The sequence below is a fragment of the Lethenteron reissneri genome, chromosome 2 (genome assembly GCF_015708825.2).
Source record: "Lethenteron reissneri isolate LAM-NWPU_2019-01 chromosome 2, ASM1570882v1, whole genome shotgun sequence".
In the NCBI taxonomy this organism is placed as follows: Eukaryota; Metazoa; Chordata; class Hyperoartia; order Petromyzontiformes; family Petromyzontidae; genus Lethenteron; species Lethenteron reissneri.
This window is the reverse complement of record NC_083780.1, coordinates 13633705-13647772: the sequence shown is the minus strand read 5'-3', so window position 1 is coordinate 13647772 and position 14068 is coordinate 13633705. Positions and strand designations below refer to the sequence as shown.

At 54.3% G+C, this 14068-nt stretch overlaps 1 protein-coding gene across 1 annotated transcript; it reads left to right on the top strand.

Annotated features, from left to right (window-relative positions):
- Nucleotides 1–1851: 1851 nt before the first annotated feature.
- On the top strand, nucleotides 1852–12238 carry LOC133341873 (ectodysplasin-A-like). Its single transcript, XM_061550674.1, has 7 exons — nucleotides 1852–2382; nucleotides 4739–4838; nucleotides 8008–8070; nucleotides 10147–10166; nucleotides 10566–10623; nucleotides 11026–11153; nucleotides 11960–12238. Exons 1-7 carry the CDS (start codon nucleotides 2104–2106, stop codon nucleotides 12236–12238), a joined length of 927 nt encoding a protein of 308 aa, XP_061406658.1. The 5' UTR covers nucleotides 1852–2103.
- Nucleotides 12239–14068: the final 1830 nt, after the last annotated feature.

Sequence of the window (14068 nt, the reverse complement as noted above, 5' to 3'; positions counted from 1 at the left end):
TGGCCGATTCATCAGAGCGGCTCTCCGCTTCCATGGGAACTCCGGCTCGTGCCCCGACGCTGGAAATCAACTCGGAGCATCGCTAACAGGTGCAGCCACGGCGGTGATAAATGAGGAGGAGGAGGGGGGGGCGGGGAGCTGGAGTGGAGGGAGGAGGAGGGAAGGTCGAGGAGGATGGAAGAGGATGCTTAGGAGGAGCAGGGTTGAGGGATGGATGAGGAGGAGGAGGAGGGGTGATGAGTGAGGGGTTCGAGAGGAGGTAGGGGAGGAGGTTGATGCTGGAGAAGATGGAGGAGGGTTAAAGGATGAGGCTGTCGAGGAGAGAATGAGTTAGAGGGTTGAGGCTCTGGAAGAGGATGGAGGAGGGTTGATGGGTGAAGAGGGAGGGGTCGGGGGTGTTGAAGGATGAAGCGGGGGGAGGAGGGATGGGGCTGCAGAGAGGTGGATGTCCCAGGAGCTGGGGTCTCTGTTCCCCGTCGCAGCTCGGGTTCTCGCGCTGTGGATGGCGACAGCTGCCGTCGTGAAGCCCTCGCGCGGGACACGCGGTGCGGCTCGCGCGGCCTCCCGGGACACTGCGGTTCCAGAAACACCGGACGCACACACGCACACACACACACCTCCGTGTGTCGCCAGTGTGTTTCTCTTTTGTGTATGCGGAGAGTGGTGGCGCAGTGGTTAGCGCGCTGCACTACAAACCCGGCGACCCGAACTCGATTCCCACTCACGGTTGAATATCGAAACGGTCCTGGACCTCCCCTAGGTCAACTCAGCCTCAAACTGAGTACGGTATTTGCTGTGGTGTGTAAACATCAGAACTGGGGAGACAAAGGCGGCCGGTCGTGGGGCTATTTTCACCACCATCTTGTTAGTGTTCACTAACAGAACTTGCCCCAACAGTGTAGGTTACACGGATGATCTTTGTCTCAATAGCGTATACGTCTAAGTAGAATACATGGGGGTAACTCATCATTATCAACACATCGCCATGATCATAATAAAGTACACATCTTTATAATAATCAACAACCAGTTATAATCACAATGAATTGTCAATCATAATCCGTTATCGATCAACCAATAATTATAATCTGCAATATTCGTAAAAAGACATCACCAATATATATTTGTATATCCGACCAGGATGGCTCAACCCATCATATTTACAGGATCGATAAAAAAATACCATTTTGTTGAAATTCAACAGCAGTTCTATGAATAGACTAGGCCCCGCCATTGGAACGTGGAATCTACCACTGGCTCAGGGCTGTAAACAGGAGGTAAGAACCGCCTCACTTCTCATTTGAGCTCGAAATCACTACGATTCTAATCTTGGTAACGACGAAGATTATCAGTAAGTCACCAATCGTTAACTTAATATTTCCAATAATCAATGAACGATGCCCACAATCACGAGTGCAATATTACCGTAATCCTCCCAAAAACATCAAAAACATGTTCGTTGATTTCACAGCACATTAAAAAAAATCTCAAATAACCAATCGTAATTATCATCAATAATTACGTACATCATTCTATCTATCTGGTCTTTCTTATAAATGTGCTATAAAGAAGGGCCATTGCCCGAAACGTCGCGAAATGTTAATAACTGGTTGGGTTTTCCGTTATCGCCTGGGTGGGCGGGGGCACGCCAGGGGGCGTGGTCTAAGCCGTAGGGGGGCGGAGTCTAAGTCTTAGGGGGCGGAGTCTAAGCATTAGGGGGCGGAGTCTAAGCTTTAGGGGGCGTGGTCTAAGCCGTAGGGGCGGAGTCTAAGCATTAGGGGGCGGAGTCTAAGGCTTTAGGGGCGTGATCTAAGCCGTAGGAGGCGGAGTCTAAGCTTTAGGGGGCGGAGTCTAAGCTTTAGGGGGCGGAGTCTAAGCTTTAGGGGGCGGAGTCTAAGTCTTGGGGGGCGTGGCCTGTGCCTTAGCCCCGCCCCCTCGCACCAAGAGCGCGGAGAGCGGAGCCCGAAAGCGGCTCCCGGAGTGTTTCGCGAAAACTTTGGACAATAAACTTTCAACATTCGCCAGTCGAGCGCGGGCGAAGGCGAGAAAGCCCCAATCAAACCCGCCCTCCTCTGCGATGCATTAGCCCGTCCGCGCGTTCCCAATGGCTGTAGACCCCGCGGACCGCCTCGCCGTGGGTAGGCCCGAGTCGGGACCACGAAGCTCGCCTAGAATCCGCGGCGGGGAAGGTGCGCCGAGCCCCGGCGACGAGGGACGGAGGAGAGGGTTCGGCGCGGGACTCCCGGGGCTGCCGCTACTTCTGCTGCTGTTGCTGCTGCTGCTGCTCGTGGTCGCGTACGTGGACGTGAGGCTCCGCCTGGAGGCGCTGGAGAGGCGCTGCGTGGCTGTGGCGGAGCGTGGAGGAGGAGGAGGCTGGGTGCAGGTGGGGTGTAGTGTGGTGTGTGTGTGGTTGGCACGTGTGTGTGTGTACGCGCGTTCGTGTGCGTGTGTGTGTTCATGAAAGTCTGTGAAGGCTATTCCGGGGATCTTTGCTGCTGCTGTTGTGTTTGTTGACCTTTGAGTCGACACGAGCAGAACGTGCACGTGCGTGTTTACGTTTGTGGGCACGTGTTTGGGAGCGGTGGCGCAGCGGTTAGCGCGCTACGCTGCAAACTCGGCCACCTAAGTTCGTCCCCCGCTCAACGGCCAACGCCGGTGACGAATGATTAGAACCAGTCCTGGGCCTCGACTAGGTCGACTCGGCCTTAATTGAGTACCTGGTGCGATGTGTAAAACGTCGCAACTAGTAGGACAAAGACGAACGGGGTTGGTGCTGGTCACCCACCCCCTCGCGTGCTGTGTCCAGCCTTCATATGTGCTCGATAACAACACTTTAAGCCAACAGTCTGCTAAGGCTATACGGGGGTGGGTGGGGGGGGTCTTTGTCTCGTGTTCTATATGTGTGTGTGTGAACACGTGGGGAGTCGTGGCGCAGTTGTTAGCGCACTGCGCTATAAACCCGGGTGACCCGAATTCGATTCTCGCTCAGCCAGGATCGCTGACGAATATCTGCAGTGCTTTGCTCGTGACTTTTCCAAATGTATTTCCCAATTGTGCAATCGGCGTCGGTCATTAGATAAAGAATCCATACGGAACCCTGCCAGAGAAGTGCATCACCCCAGAGCGGCCCACGGAAGAAGACATCACAGAACTACATCCGAGATTCTTTCAACCGACCTCTTATCCCCACTAGGGTGCAGCATATTAATACACGCCCTGCAATAGAGATGTTCGTTGCGTGACAGTCAAATCAGATTGATTTTAAACTGAAGAGCTGGAATGTTAATCTTACGCCTGTATACCTCGGAAGGCCGTGTCTCGTGGCTGTTTTAGCGACGTTTTCATATCGCGATATTGTTGCTGTGTAATGCCATTTGAGTCATTTGCGGTTCGTTTTCAGCATCGGGATGTTTGGCGAATATCAGTCAGTTATGGGATAAAGCCGGAGAATCTGGAAAAAACCCATGCAGAACAGGGGGAGAGGGAACATACGAACCCCACACAGAAAGGCAGCGGAGTCGGTAATCGAAGCCAGCGACTTTTTGATGTGAGACGTGAGTGCCACGACTTCACAATTGGGGGATCTCCCCAATAAACAACGTTGGCCCAACGTTGGCCTATCATTGGCCTATCAGTTCCAATGGAGTGCCAATGTTGGTTCAATTCTCTAGTCGCCGCGGTCTGCCTCTGCAGTCCGCTCTGACAGTGGCGCACTGCTATTCAGAGCCCGCTCTTCGTTTTATGGCGCCGATAGAAGAACAATGGAGACGACACTGGAGAAACGGTTGAGAGTATATACACAGTACAGTATTTCTTCGTTGTTCACGAACTTGCTATCTGCGATTTTAGCTATCGCGAATCACATCTGTGACTCTACACAACTGCATCGAGAGAGAGGAAAGAAATTGACGAGAGAGCATGTGATGTGAGAAAGTGATGAGTTAAACAGACGAGAAAGATGGAGAGAACTTCTTGAACCTTATAAGCATCTGCAGACATTGCGCATACAATATTCGTAGGCCAATATCATCCACGAGATTTACTTTTCATGAGCGTCTCCGGAACGTATCCCTCATGAATAACGAGGGAATGCTATACAAAAATATACACACACACACTTTGAGGAGTTGTCACCATAGCAGTTTAGTGTTAAAATGCAAAAGACTTGTCAATGGAATTGTACAAACACCCCAATGCAGCAGAAACCCTCCTGAAAAATAATCTTGAGACTGAGCGAGGGTCTTCCTGGGCAAGTATACACGAAAAAAGTCTGCTAGCTTTGGCATGGTGCTCATTATGATTGCTGACCTTGAGCCAATGGCGGGAATTCCACATTTCCCTGTTGGGCCAAGTCCATCACGGGAACACATCCAAGAGGATGACTTCCTGGGAGATGGAGTGATTAAATCAGTTCCTATTACAGATGCAGGGTGGATGATCACATTGCAAGAACGTGAGATGTGGCGGTGGCTTTGAGGCCTTCATTCAGCAGTGGATTGAACATGACCGACGATATAAAGTCTTTGTGTCGGGCACATAACAATGCGCGGATTAAGATCTGTTAAGCTCACGCCTGTGAGCGGGCCCTACATCTCGGCACGTCTGACCCGCAGCTATAAACGTGGCACCTCTGCCCTGTCATAAAGTTACGCAACCCTTGCCCCGTGTGGAACTGGTCGGGCAGTTGTGCCTTCGTAGCAATGGCGCCCTTTTACGTCTGACCTTTGTGCATGCGACAGCAACCTCTGTGGGAGGAGGAGGCGGCGGCGGTGGGCATGCGCGAGAGGAGGGAGGCACCGGGCCGACGGAGGGAGAGGCCCCGCGATAGGAGAAAGAAAGGTGGGTGCGTGTGTTTGTGCAGCGCGCTAACAGCTACACTACAGCGGTTAGCGCGCAGCGCTACGAACCCGGCGATCCGAGTTCCATACCCGCTCATGGCCAACAACTGTGACGATTGTCTGAACTGGTCCCGGGCCTCCCCTATGTCGACTCAGCCTCAAATGAATACCTGGTGCGATGTGTAAACATCGCCACTGGGGAGACAAAGGCGGTCTGGCGTCATGCTGGCCACCCATCTTGTGTAACCGTGATCACCTTCGTAGGTGTTATTCACTAACAGCACTTGCCCCTGTAGTCTGTTAAGGCTATATGGGGGATATTTATATTCGTGTTTGTTTGTGGTATGTGTCAATTTATCTTTGTGTATGCCTCTGGCCAGTTGCACCTCTATTCCACTCAACAGCCGAGCTAAGAAGGCACCAAGTTGTATTTTTCCGCTTCAGATGCCGAGCCGTGCCACTCAAGTCGCACGCGACGTGTGACTGAGATGCGTGTAGGTGACGACGAGGTGACACCTCAGTCCCGGCAGTGTTACTGACTCGCGTCACGCACGCTGCACTGGCCCTGCTTGTCCCGGAACCAGATTCGAATGTCTTGCGATGCCAGCGTATCGCGGGTTTCGGTTTCCGGCTCAGCACGGCAAATAGCCAGTGGAAAAAACGACCCGTACCACGAGGACCCCGTGCCGGCTCGGCTCGGATGGTGTCAGTGGAAGAAGAAATATGGGAGACCGTCGCCCTCCCGTGGCAATGGAGGGCGGTGGTGCTACGCTCGCGACAAACGAGCGGAACACCGGGCGGCCAAAACGCAGCCGCTTGGCACAGTGGGCAGCACAGGTGGTGCGTTCGGCAGACATCCAAGTCAAGCCGTAACACCTGGGTCTGTTCCGTGGCCTTTAATCAGAAGCGAGCCTTCAACGCTTCACGTGGTCTCAAGGGGATCGATCACCTGTGTCTTGGTTTACATGTTGTTTGGGTGTGTTTTCGTGCGTGATTATAATGTGTGTGTGTGTCCATCCCTATGTTGTGTGTTTGTATGGAGCAGTAGTAATAATAATCATTCCATCTATTTGCCTTGGAAAGCCTCCACTTAAGCCTTGAGATTCTTTTGGGATGTTTGACTGATTCCATGAATGGGAGTTTGGATCCACGTGGGAGGAAACCGGAGAACCCAGAGACGGCCCGCCAGGCGTACGCGGGAGTCGCACGCTCAACGCGTCCGCACAGAAACCCATTGCTGCGCCGCCATCGTTTCCTGTTCGTCTCACACAGCCCAAGCTTACAACGCCTGGCATTGCCTGGCAGCCTCCCACCCTAGTACGAACCAGGCTGCAGCCTGCTCGGCTTGTTAGAGATGTGATGAGGGCATTAGGGGTGAATTGGTCATGTACGTGCTCGTGTGTGTTTTGTGTGTCTTGTGTGCGAGTGGTCTGTCTATGTGTGTTGTATCTTTGCATGTAGTGTAACTTTGTGTCTGTGTGTGTGAGTGGTCTTAGCGAGTGTGTGTGTGCATGGTGCATGTGTGTGCATGGTGCATGTGTGTGCATGGTGCATGTGTGCATGGTGTGTGTGTGAGTTTATGCTGCAAGTGTCGTGTGCGTCATAATTATCTACGTGTGTGCACGCTGTGCGCAACGTGCACATTGTGCACGTGTGTGTGCTTGTGAGTGTGTAGCGTGTGTACACTGTGCCTGCGTACACTGCGCGTGCGAGTGTGAGCACACTCGCACGCGCGGGTAGGATTTCACACATTCCCCACTAAGTGTGCATTAGCGCCTGTTAATTTAGTGAGCTCCTCTCTTTGCATAACGGCTAAAATTAACCCTCGACTCTTGACAAGACGCCAAGTTTCGCGTCGGGCTTTGCACACGCTCGCCAGTTCAATTACAAACACAACGGCTTCTCAATTACTCCCACAATTCTGCATTTTCAGGGCCCATGGATTTTCTCTCCCGCTCTCTCTTTCTGTCTGTCTACGCATTGGTTGCATTTCTTCCGGTTTCTTACCAGTTGTGCTGTTGGCATCGCCCAGAGCTGACGGTTGTCGTACTGCGGCCAAACCGGTGACTTTTGCGATGGTTTTCACGTCGCCATGAAGAATACATTCGGAAACCCTTCGCAGAGCAAATGGCGACCCTCCGCGCTAGGGAACGCTCCCCCCGCAGAAGCGGTCACTGCAGAGCTACCGCTGAAGTCCCTTCTTCAAGTGACCTCTCCAGTTGACACCTCCGATTAGCACGGTTGGCTACGTACGGTGCGAAAGAAGTTCAACATACATACGACTACTATGCTTATTTTACCTGGTAAGACCCACTGAGCCATATAGCTGTTTTTTTTCAGAAGCCACCTGGCTATCACAAATGATAGCTCAACGAAGTGGCTCATCACGTGGAAATGTACAGCAGCCAAAGACTCTAAATGTAGAAATGTAGAGGGAAAATCCGGAGGACTCGGAGAAAAATTCGCGCGACCACCATGGTACCCACATACAGTCGAGGGCAGCACCTCCCCACCTGGGCTGAATATGTCCTCCCATAACGGTCACGTCGATATTTGCCATTTCCAGAGCGATACTTTTGCCAAATTCAATGGTCACGCTCGTGCCTCACAGTAAAAAGTGCCTTGATTCGATTCCCGACTCGGATGCCAATTCTCCCCCTGGTCCGTGAGGAGTTTGTTTCCCTGTAAGGCACGAAAACTTTAATTCGAAATTGTGTGGTTGTGTTTTACACGACTTTCCTTTAGTTTCACGTGTTTTCGCGTGTTCTACATTTTTTTGTTCCTAAAGAATGCTGATTCAGTGGATGTTGGCGACTGTGGAGAGTGTTCGTCTGTGGTGCATATATCTTTGTAATGTGAGTGTGTGTTGATTTACGTGTGTGTGTCTGCGATCGTATGTGTGTCTGTGTGTCTGTGTGAAAGCGTGTGTGTGAGTGTGTGCACGCTAACAACACTTGCCCCAACAGTCGGTCAAGGCTATACGGGGGGGGGGGGGTCTTTGTCTTTTTGCGTGTGTCTCTGGGGGTGTGTCTCTGGGGGTGCGTCTCCGAGAGAGTGACGGGGGTGCGTCTCTGGGGGTGCGTCTCCGAGAGAGTGACTGGGGGTGCGTCTCTGGGGGTGCGTCTCCGAGAGAGTGACTGGGGGTGCGTCTCCTTTGTCTTCCCTTCCAGGGCCCCCCGGACCCCCGGGAAGGGATGGGAAAGACGGAATCCCAGGACCTCCCGGCCCAGCAGGTGAGGCCACCGCCGCTGCTTCTGCTGCTGCTGCAGTTGCTGCCGCTGCAGTTGCTGCTGCTGCAGTTGCTGCAGTTGCTGCCGCTGCAGTTGCTGCCGCTGCAGTTGCTGCCGCTGCAGTTGCTGCCGCTGCAGTTGCTGCTGCTGCTGCTGCAGTTGCTGCTGCAGTTGCTGCTGCTGCTGCAGTTGCTGCTGCTGCTGCAGTTGCTGCTGCAGTTGCTGCTGCTGCAGTTGCTGCTGCTGCAGTTGCTGCTGCTGCAGTTGCTGCTGCTGCTGCAGTTGCTGCTGCTGCAGTTGCTGCTGCTGCAGTTGCTGCTGCTGCAGTTGCTGCTGCTGCAGTTGCTGCTGCTGCAGTTGCTGCTGCTGCAGTTGCTGCTGCTGCGTTTTTTCCCTCTGGGCTGTGCCGGCCCAAGGGATGGACCGGTTCCATTCCAGGGCCCCGATCTGCGTCCCCTCGCCCCGCCACGTGCCGTGAGCCACGAGCAGCGATGGAGAAGATGCAGTGTGCGCTGCAGTGTGCGGTTACGCGGCGTCTCAGAATCGGAATCTTTTATTTCGTCTGGAGGAATCTGATGAGCTGTGAAGCTCTTTTTATTTTGTTCACAGACGCCCAGTCGGGGCAGGTCAGTGGCGAGTTAGCACTGTTGGCTGCGTACGGTGCAAAAGAAGTTCAGCATTGATGCGTTGCATGCACACCGCATCGTGTGTACAGCTGCATCGGAACCCGGCCACATCTCAACACGCCGCACAGAAACAGTAGGCGTGCTACATTTGTGGAGGCGGTCAACAGACATGTTAATATTATATGGGTCTCCCTGTGTGAGTCGATGGATATCTGTACGAGTCTGTGAGTCTCAATCTTTCATTCTGCGTACGAGTCTATGGGTCTCTGCATCGGTCTATGGATTACTCTAAGTCTGGTATCTGTGTGGGTCTGGGTCTCTGTGCAGGTTAGTACAATGGGGATTTACACAGTGGAGTCCCAAGACGTTGAACAGAGAGACAGGGTGGGGTCTCTCCCCATGCCGTGCAGGTCGTGTAGGTCGTGCCGAGGTGAATTTACCAAAACGTTACCACTTCTGGCCATTCGAGAGTTGCCCACCGTGCATCCCCCGCGGCAAGCCCGGGACGAGCACCAAACCCCCAGCTCTCTGCGGGCTTGACCTCTGCTTGACCTCTGCTTGACCTCCCAAATCCGATGGGACCCCGGAGCGTCCGGGCCACGCGTCATTCCGTGGAGGGATCTCGCGTTGCCCGGAGAAGGCCAACGATAGCGCAGAGACTGATGGTGACGGTCGCTGACCCAGTTGCTCCACTGCCTCGTATGTACTGTGCGTGTGTGTTGAACTTCTTTAGCACCGTACATAGCCAACCGTGTTAATCGGAGGTGCGGGGGAAGGACAACAAACTAAACTACAAAAGCAGTTCTAAAGAACTGGGTTTTTTATCTAGATTTAAGTGCTTGGCTCCAATGGCTTCCTAATATCGAAAGGAAGTGCATTCCAGACGGCCGCAGACACGCATCTGACATCACGCGACGCAGTTGACCGTCTTTGTTCGATGGTTAGCCAGAAGCTGCGGCTGTGAGGGTGACCGGAGTTCACCAGATGTTTTATGCTCCTTGACTAGATCAGCTAGGTGTTGCGAGATATTGCAACGTGTTGCAAGGTGTTGCAAGGCGTTGCAAGGTGTTGCAAGGTGTTGCAAGGCGTTGCAAGGTGTTGCAAGGTGTTGCAAGGTGTTGCAAGGCGTTGCAAGGTGTTGCAAGGTGTTGCAAGGCGTTGCAAGGTGTTGCAAGGTGTTGCAAGGCGTTGCAAGGTGTTGCGAGGCGTTGCGAGGCATTGCAAGGCGTTGCGAGGTGTTGCACGGCGTTGCGAGGTGTTGCAACGAGTTGCGAGGCGTTGCAACGAGTTGCGAGGCGTTGCAACGAGTTGCGAGGCGTTGCAACGAGTTGCGAGGCGTTGCACCGCCTCGGCGCTGTGTCGTCGACCGTAGGCGGACGCCGCCGTCGCTCGGCGTGCCGCTGCTTCCCGCGCCGTGTCTCCTGACGCTCGTGTTGTCTTTGTGTGTCCGCAGGCTCGCCCGGATCGTGTGATGTGAGTACACGGCCGTGTTTTTTACACCTCCCCCCCCATTTGCGTTGTTGGATCTTCCACCGCGATCAGGAATGGGAAGCGTTGCGTGTCCCCGTTATGGCTCTTCCCGCGAATTCCGTGTCCTGGTTTTCGTTTTTTTTCCCAGAATGCCTTTTTGTTATGGTGACTGAAGTCCCACAATGGCACGTTCTCGTGGCGGGTATTCCACAATACGATTGTCGTGTTCCGAGTTTACATTTCCGTCATCTCTGTGGGGGTGGTGGTGATTGAGGAGGTGACGTGGTGGTGGTTGAGGAGGTGACGTGGTGGTGGTGGTGGTGGTGGTTGAGGAGGTGACGTGGTGGTGGTGGTGGTTGAGGAGGTGAGAGAGACTGTGGCCCCCTCCCCCCTCTCTCTCAGGACATGGTCAAGGTGGCCCATGTGCCCGGCATTGATGCCATCGTCAGCGTGGAGAAGGGTAAGTAGCGGGTGGGGTGACCGCACGCGTGTACCTCGTCGCACGGTCAGTGAGGTGGGACCCGAACACAAGGGTGTACGTGTACCATGGTGTGTGTGTGAGTGCGTGCCCCACGCTGTGTGTGTATGAGTGTGTGTGAGTGTGAGTGCGTGCCACGCTGTGTGTGTGTGAGTGTGAGTGCGTGCCACGCTGTGTGTGTATGGTGCTAACGTGCGTGTGTGTGCCGTGGTGTGCGTGAGATCTTAAAGGGGGTGTGTGTGTGTATGGTGCTAACGTGCGTGTGTGTGCCGTGGTGTGCGTGAGATCTTAAAGGGTGTGTGTGTGTATGGTGCTAACGTGAGTGTTTGCCACGCTGTGTGTGTATGGTGCTAACGTGAGTGTGTGTGCCGTGGTGTGCGTGAGATCTTAAAGGGGGTGTGCTCTCGGACTGGGACAGGGAGCGCCTCCTCCTCTCCCCCGGCGCGTTTCGCCTCCTGCGCTCCGGCGAGCTGGAGGTGCTCATGCCCGGCCTCTACTTCATCTACAGCCAGGTACTCGCACCGCAACATCAACTCGGGAAAACCACGCAGCGCTAAAACTACGAACAAAAAGTATTTTTTATTTTACTAGTTAAGGGCCGCTGAGCTGTACAGCTCTTATTTCTGAAGCGAAGTGGCTTATCGTGTGGACATTTACAGCAACCAAATACTCTTAAACGCATGTTTGATTCGAAATGTGGGTGGAGAAACCAGAGCACCCGGAGAAACATCCATGCAACCACGGATGGAGAGACACGCAAACTCCAAATATACAGCGGGCATCGTCAGGGTCGAGATCGAACCCACGACCTCCTGTATACCAGGCGAGGTAGTTAACATCTCTAGCCACCGTGATGATCTGTGTACACCTAGGCTGGACTACAGCATGGCATTGGCACCGTTGAAACGTGATGCTTCGTCTCGTTTTACAGGAGGTCGTGGGTTCGATCCAGACCCTGACGCCTGCTGTATATTTGGCATTTTCATATTTTTCTCTCTCCCTGTGGTCGCGTGGATTTTTTTCCATGTCCCCCGGTTTTCCCCCCCACGTTTAGAATCAACGTGCATTTAGAGTATTTGGCTGCTGTACATTTCCACATGATAAGCCACTTCATTGAGTTATCATTTGTGGCCATGTGATTTCTGAAAATTAGCTACATAGCTCAGTGGGCCTTACCTGCTAAAATAAAACTCGTTTATTTTTTTTGAGTTGCTAAAGCATTAAAGCAAGCGGCAAAGCCCTGCCCCCCCCAACCTCCCCCCCCCTTGTCCCCCCTTCCCTTTCCTCCTTCACCCTCTCACCCCCCCCCCCCCAACAGGTGTTCTACCGGAACTTCTCGGACGTAACTGGTCACGTGCTGGTGCTGAACGGCCGCGAGGAATTCCTGCAGTGTTCGCTCAGCGCCGGCGTCGGCCTGGGGGGCTCGGGGGGGGGCTCGGGGGGGGGCGGGGGGGGGTTCGGCACGTGCCATGCGGCGTGCGTGCGAGCCCTGCGCGCCGGCGACCGGCTGGCGCTGACGGCGCTCTACCCGCGCACGCACATCACCTCCCACCCGCGCGCCACCTTCATGGGCGCCGTGCGCCTCGGGGCCGGGTAGCGCCAGCGGTGGGTGGGGGGAGGGGGGGTGGGGGGGTGGGGGGGGGGCCGGTGATTCCGTGAAGGAGCGGTGGCGGAGCGGTTAGCGCGCCGCGCTGCGAAAGCGGCGAACCCGAGTTCGAATGCCCGGTCGCGGCCGGCAACGGTGGCGAATATTTGAGCTGGTCTTGGGCTGGCCTCCCCTAGGTCGACTCGGCCTTAAATGCCTGCCAGGTGCGGTGTGTGAACATCAACACTGAAGAGACGAAGGCGGCCGTGCATGGTGCTGGCCACTCACCCACTCGCATGCCATGCCGGCCTTGATAGGGTGCTGGCTAACGGCACTTGCCCAACAGCCTGTTAAGGCTTTACGGGGGGGGGGGGGGGGGTCTTTGTCATGTCTTTCTGAGATCTCGGTCCGTGTGTGTCTTTCGAGCCCTGTGCGTGAGTGCGTGACTGCACTACGATCCCGGACACCTTGGTTCGATTCCTGACCACGGCTGACACGAGTGGCAAAGTGGTGTCTGAACTTCTCCTGTGCCTCCTCGAGTTTGACTTTAGCTTTAAATGAGTACCTGGTGCGCTTTGCAAACATGTGCACTGGGCGGAAAGGTTGGTGGCCAGCTGTGGGGCTTGCCCCGGTCGTATTGACAGGTGCTCGCTAACAGCACTCGCCCCGACGCTCTGTGGAGGCTCCACGGGGGGAGAGCTTTTGTCTCTCGCTGTGTTCCAGTGCGTTTTGTGAAAAGTGCCTTTGGCTGACCACCAATTGCCTTGTCTCCAAGATTCCTGCGAATCGCCACGGGTCAGCTTGAATCATGAAGTGTGATGAAGGGGGTTTCGAGTGCTGCTTTGAGGGGGCTGAAGATAACCTCTTCCACCCTTGCGCTCACATGGAGGGGTGTGTTTGCGCTGTGTCGCTCTCCAATGAAAACAGTTACGCTTCCCCCTACTGGCCAAATGGGATGGCAGCCTCCAATCAGCTTGCAGGAGGAGGTCACATGACTACGAAAGGTTGCGTACACAGTCTGTTCTGTAACAACGTTGTAGTTGCATTCCTGAAGAACGCCGCGTTATGGAAAAATCGCGTCCTCGTATATGATGTCGGGTAAAGCACAGTCCGCGATAAAACGTGAGGTGCGTCCGCAGGCTGAACAAAGACTGAGGCTCGTGGGTAGCATCGAGAAGCATCCAGCAGCATCCCAGTGCCTCGTGCGATGATGCTACGCCGAGGCAAACCGCTTGCCCGCTTATCCCACTCGGTCACGTTATATCCCAATTGCATCCGCATTATAAACAAAAACGTGTTCCCCAATGCATTTATCGCATTGCATCTAAATTCGCGTTTTGAAAAGAACACGGAGCGTTAGAGGAGGACGGACCGCAATCCCGGTGATGGGCAAGCCGGACAAGTTGGTGGGGGGGGGGTGGGCGGTGGGGCCACGTGGGTACGACCCCTCCGTCAACTTCGGTAGGCCCCAAGCTTCACTCTGTGCTCGGTGCGCTCACCGTCACCCCACGCATCACCGTAGACACACCTAGACCAGGCCGTGTTTTTGGGGTTGGATCTCGTAAATATCAATATGTCATCTAACCCGCCACCGCCCGACACCGCCAATTTTAGTGAGGTTTTGTTCACGCGAACAAAACATGGCAATGTGTTACGACTTGGCCACGCACCGCTGCGTGTGCGTTGGCAAGAGTAAAGCCCACAGCATTTACAGTTCGAGTTCTGTGACGTGTCGCCGGAATTGTGAAGAAAGTCTTCCTGTTTCTGCTCTTGGTGATGTTAACGTTGCCGTGTGAGCCTCTTCAGGTGCGAAGACCCGGCAGCATCAACATGCTCCACGGG

Bases quoted from the DNA above. Each gene is read 5' to 3' on its own strand.
- LOC133341873 (XM_061550674.1), top strand. From the start codon at position 2,104: ATGGCTGTAGACCCCGCGGACCGCCTCGCCGTGGGTAGGCCCGAGTCG. The intron at 4,839-8,007 runs GTGGGTGCGTGT...CTTCCCTTCCAG, and splicing joins CCGCGATAGGAGAAAGAAAG to GGCCCCCCGGACCCCCGGGA. The intron at 10,624-11,025 runs GTAAGTAGCGGG...GGTGTGCGTGAG, and splicing joins CATCGTCAGCGTGGAGAAGG to ATCTTAAAGGGGGTGTGCTC.